The sequence below is a fragment of the Periophthalmus magnuspinnatus genome, chromosome 9 (genome assembly GCF_009829125.3).
Source record: "Periophthalmus magnuspinnatus isolate fPerMag1 chromosome 9, fPerMag1.2.pri, whole genome shotgun sequence".
Lineage (NCBI taxonomy): Eukaryota > Metazoa > Chordata > Actinopteri > Gobiiformes > Gobiidae > Periophthalmus > Periophthalmus magnuspinnatus.
This window is the reverse complement of record NC_047134.1, coordinates 14,059,219-14,063,756: the sequence shown is the minus strand read 5'-3', so window position 1 is coordinate 14,063,756 and position 4,538 is coordinate 14,059,219. Positions and strand designations below refer to the sequence as shown.

Sequence of the window (4,538 nt, the reverse complement as noted above, 5' to 3'; positions counted from 1 at the left end):
CTTGCATGCCATGTGTGGCGCCCAAGCTTCATCTTGGTCACCAAGTTTAATACCAAAATAAGCATGGTAAGCACGCTTTATGAAACTTGTGACTTGATTCCTGTTAGGAACATTGGTGTATTCACCGCAGATGTAGCAGAATATGTCAGGCTTATTTTTGGAAGATCTTCTAGTCGAAGCCATTTCATTCACTTGTAATATTAAAAAAAACAATTAGTCATAAGTTGGCACATGCAAAATCTTCAGAATTTGTTTATAGCGAGAAATATAACAGAATTTTGCATCATATGACGTGAAAATACTCATACATGTAAACAAAATCGTCCAAAAACAAATATGTAGCTTAGTTCAGAACGTTGACCTGATTGAGCAAAACCAATGTGATTTTTGGATTCAGCACATTAAAATTATCCTAAATCAGCTAAAAAATCTTAGACTATAAATTTTGTGTTGACCAGTGTTATAAATGTTATTCATAAATCTTGAAATATTAAAAACAAAACATTGTATTTATTAAACATAATCAAGTTTGAACACTGATTTTATGCACAGAAACAAAATGATCATAACCTGATTTGATTATAAACCGCAGATGTGTTGCATTAGTTCCATTTAGCTGAAAATAACACAAGAAAAGGTATATTTAAGATATAAACATACATTTAAAACTAAACAACAAAGTGTAGTATTTATGAGACACCAAAATTTGACTCACTGAAATAACATGTGACTGAAGATGACCCTGTGTAGGAGGAAATTCTGCAAAGAAGTGAGATGTGCATTATTACAACAGCCCTATACAGTTCATTATATTGTGCTATGATTAAATTATAATTTTTTTTTTAATTACCCTTTTCTATGACAGGCTCAAATTTTTTGGCTGTTTCTGAGTCATTTACTTCAATCTTAATATTCCTCACTGGAAAGAAGTGGAACATACAGTATTAAACACTGGCAAAACAGACCAGCCTCTTCACAGCTGCCACAAAAAGCAGTTGTATTATTTTCTCACCATTGTAGCTGTCCACTGTCACAGCACTGAGGTTGGTAGAATTAGCAAAACGAATAATAAACTCTTGTGGAAACATCCCAGTGGTCATCCAAAATGTTTTAGTGTTTCTAGAGACGAAAACACGCGTCCAACAATGATGTGCAGGTTAAAGATTTGTCATGAGGACACTGCTCTTGTTGTCATGTTGTGCTAAGGTTTTCAGTACTCACCCGTCAATAATGTTTTCTGGTGGATAATTCTCGTCGTGGGATGAAGCGACGACAATCTTTGCTCCCGCAGATTTTAGGACAGGGTCAATCATGTTAAAAATAATAATAATAATAATCTGGCGGGAAACGTATAGCTATTTGGATCGATTATGTTTTCTGTGACTCTGAGGATAGCCCAAACTATCTGGTTGCCAAGTCAACCACAGAGTCGCAGGATAAATGCGTCACCGTCCTGTCGACGTCATTTCCCGGCGCAGAATTGTTCGTTTATTTAGCTGTTGTTAGCAGTAGATGACGTCTTAGAAATGGCAAATGGATGTAAAGATGTGGTGTTTACTCGTGGAGCAGGACAAGTAAGTAATACAGCACTATTTAGTGGAAACTATTCAACAGTTTATCAAAAATATGTCTTTTCACATGGTCAGTTTGCTATCATGCTAACACCCAAATGTGATGCTCAGCAGTAAGAAACTATAAAAAAAAGTTTGATTTGAAATGATAAAAAAATGCTTGCAGTTTTATATTTCACATTATGCATAGGTAATGTGTTTTGTATGTTTGTCTGTTAAACAAAGAAGCTCCACTTGTGAAGCTGTTAGGGCAGAGTACACATGCATGTCTTTACGCAATACACAATAAAGTAATGCACTGATAAATGTATAGCCTGTAATATGACTGGTTATGTTACAGGCTATATATAATATAAATAGTGATTTACACCACAGCCTGTTGTATTGTTTAGAAAATGTCCACTGCTATTGTATCTATTGTTAAGTTATGTCAGTAACATACATTACTGTTTTAGAGTGACGACTCCGACATTTGGGATGATACAGCATTGGTAAAGGCTTATGACAAGGCAGTTGCATCATTTAAGGTAAGCATTCCTCTGCACAAACGCACATTTGTGTAATGTCAACACATTTACAATAACATTTATATTTTGACCAGACTGCTTTGAAGGGAGAAAAGGGAGAAGAGGAACCACAACCCTCCAAGAAAAGCGATCCAGGAAAGAAAAGAAAGAATAATAAGAAGAAACAAAGTAGAAAACGAACTAACGCACCTCCAGATAAATTGGTTTGTAAATAAAAAAACATGACAAATTTGATCCCATAGTGCCCTTAATTTGCTCTCTTTATAAATTACTGTTTTACATAATCACTATATTGTCCCGTCATAGTGGCAGGTTGGAGATTCATGCTGTGCTTACTGGTCAGAAGATGGACAATTGTATGCTGCCACCATCTCCTCCATAGATGAGAAAAGGGGCACTTGCATTGTTACATATACAGATTATGGTAATGAAGAAGAACAAAATCTTGAAGACTTGATTTCAGATATTTCAGAGGGCGATGAAGAAGCAAATTCAAAGGTAAATATAACAATATTGGTTACTGACCACATTACATGTGAAGGTGAATTATTTATATATATATATATATATATATATATATAATTTTTTTTTTTTTTTTTCAATTTAGACAAATGAGGTTGAATCATCAACAGAGGAAAGTGATCGGTCGGCAACCCCGAATGTACCCAAACTGCAGACACAAAGTAAACACAAGTCCAAAACACACAAAGATGATCTTCATGGTTTTCCTGAATTTCCCCCCAGGCCACCTCCAATGCCAACTTTCAAACAGGTACACTGTGTAAAATTATACACTGTCTCCTGTTAATCTGTGTAGTTGTATTTTGTATTTCATCTTTCTACTTGTTTTTAATGTATGCGTCCTTCTTTTAATTTAAGCATCCTTTGGATTAAAAAGCTCTTATCTTGCAGACTGGAAATAAGCGCTCAAGTGGACATGCTCCTCCTCCCTGGCCTCCTATGATGGCTTTTGGCCCACCAGTAAGAGCGTCATTTCTTATGTAGCCTGTGTATTTGTAGGACGTGTGGATATTTGAAGGAATGCGTCATGTGTATAATGTATTATTATTGGACTTCTCATTCCTTCAGATGATCCCACCACCTCCACCGATGAGCCCTGACATGGTCGATGATGAGGCTTTGGGCAGTGTCCTCATCTCTTGGTATATGAGTGGCTATCACACTGGATACTACTTGGTATGTCTATTGAAAATAAGGAAAAGATAAAATATCTGATTATGAAATCATCCAATGTTTTGTGATTTTGAATCATAAATTTTTCTTTTAGGGATTAAAACAAGCACGGAAAGAGGCTGCCAACTTCACAAAACACAACCACAAATAAAATTAAAAAATATATATTTTTACCACTGGTATCAATGTTGTGCTGATACTTTTTGTTAAATAAGTAATTTGTATAGATTACATGTAAATTGGTTGTACTAAGTAACTAAGTACTTTTGGAGAAAAAAGAATTTTGTATTCTTTGTAAATAACTTAATAAAACGCCCTAAGCATATAGTGTTTCTTTTTTTAATTATGGCTCTAAATTCTCATTGGACTGAAGTTTTGCTCTGAAAGGGGGCCCAGAGTGACTGGGGAAAAAGCTCTCAAAATTATTAGGATATTCCACAGAAACTACTACATATACAGATAAGTACTAATAAATAATAATCCATCCATTTTCTTCCGCTTATCCGGGGCCGGGTTGCGGGGGCAGCAGTCACCCCGGACACGTCCTCCAGCTCCTCCAGTGGGACCCCAAGGTGTTCCCAGGCCAGCTCAGAGACATAGTCCCTCCAGCGTGTCCTGGGTCTTCCCCGGAGCCTCCTCCCACTGGGGCATGCCCAGAACACCTCCCTAGTGAGGTGTCCAGGAGGCATCCTAAGGCAGGAATAAATAATTTGTTTATTATATTTATTTACTAACTCAGTCCTTGCATTCATCTTTCTAGTGTGATTAGTGTGAAAAATATATATAATCTTAATAAAATAAATGGTCCACTTAGACACCATCAAACGATTAATTAACTGAATGACTTAAGGATTCTACAGCTCTATTCTGAATCAGTCTTTAATTAATTTTAGCCCTGATAGACACTATTGAAATCAGCATTTTGACATGAAGCAGGCAGGCTGCAATAGCTGATGCTGTCCAGCAGAAGTCAGACTAGTGTAGTACTGCATTATGAAACATGGGGGTTAGGACAGTATTCTCATGAGTGCATACCTGTACAAAATCCCTGCTAAACCACTTCCATGGTATCTGGTTGGCTCTAAGCTTGCTAGCATCATTTTTAATTCTATTCGTATCTGGGCTGTAGTACCTTCAGTTATCTTCACATAGTTTATTCAGAGCAATAGTCCACACCATGCCTCCATTTAAGCTTTTCCTTTCCCCTGAGGTGTTTTCTCATCCACCACCCAGTATAGGAGCACAT

General features: G+C 36.6%; 2 protein-coding genes across 2 annotated transcripts; one reads left to right on the top strand and one right to left on the bottom strand.

Annotated features, from left to right (window-relative positions):
- Nucleotides 1-498: 498 nt before the first annotated feature.
- hspb11 (heat shock protein, alpha-crystallin-related, b11) lies at nucleotides 499-1,324 on the bottom strand. The gene is made up of 5 exons (XM_033973164.2): nucleotides 1,222-1,324; nucleotides 1,013-1,119; nucleotides 851-919; nucleotides 716-759; nucleotides 499-616 (listed from the first exon to the last, which is right to left on the bottom strand). Exons 1-5 carry the CDS (start codon nucleotides 1,311-1,313, stop codon nucleotides 524-526), a joined length of 405 nt encoding a protein of 134 aa, XP_033829055.1. The 5' UTR covers nucleotides 1,314-1,324; the 3' UTR covers nucleotides 499-523.
- Nucleotides 1,325-1,455: 131 nt separating this feature from the next.
- Nucleotides 1,456-3,616, top strand: smn1 (survival of motor neuron 1, telomeric). The gene is made up of 8 exons (XM_033972418.2): nucleotides 1,456-1,574; nucleotides 2,027-2,098; nucleotides 2,173-2,301; nucleotides 2,405-2,596; nucleotides 2,706-2,870; nucleotides 3,011-3,079; nucleotides 3,188-3,295; nucleotides 3,387-3,616. The coding sequence occupies exons 1-8, from the start codon at nucleotides 1,527-1,529 to the stop codon at nucleotides 3,441-3,443; spliced, it is 840 nt and encodes a 279-aa protein (XP_033828309.1). The 5' UTR covers nucleotides 1,456-1,526; the 3' UTR covers nucleotides 3,444-3,616.
- The last annotated feature ends 922 nt before the right edge of the window (nucleotides 3,617-4,538 follow it).

Coding starts and splice junctions, on each gene's coding strand:
- hspb11 (XM_033973164.2), bottom strand. CDS start 1,313: ATGATTGACCCTGTCCTAAAATCTGCGGGAGCAAAGATTGTCGTCGCT. Junction 1,120..1,221: donor CCAGAAAACATTATTGACGG/GTGAGTACTGAA, acceptor TTTCGTCTCTAG/AAACACTAAAACATTTTGGA. Junction 617..715: donor TTCAGTCACATGTTATTTCA/GTGAGTCAAATT, acceptor TGTTATTTTCAG/CTAAATGGAACTAATGCAAC.
- smn1 (XM_033972418.2), top strand. CDS start 1,527: ATGGCAAATGGATGTAAAGATGTGGTGTTTACTCGTGGAGCAGGACAA. Junction 1,575..2,026: donor TTACTCGTGGAGCAGGACAA/GTAAGTAATACA, acceptor TTACTGTTTTAG/AGTGACGACTCCGACATTTG. Junction 3,296..3,386: donor ATCACACTGGATACTACTTG/GTATGTCTATTG, acceptor TTTTTCTTTTAG/GGATTAAAACAAGCACGGAA.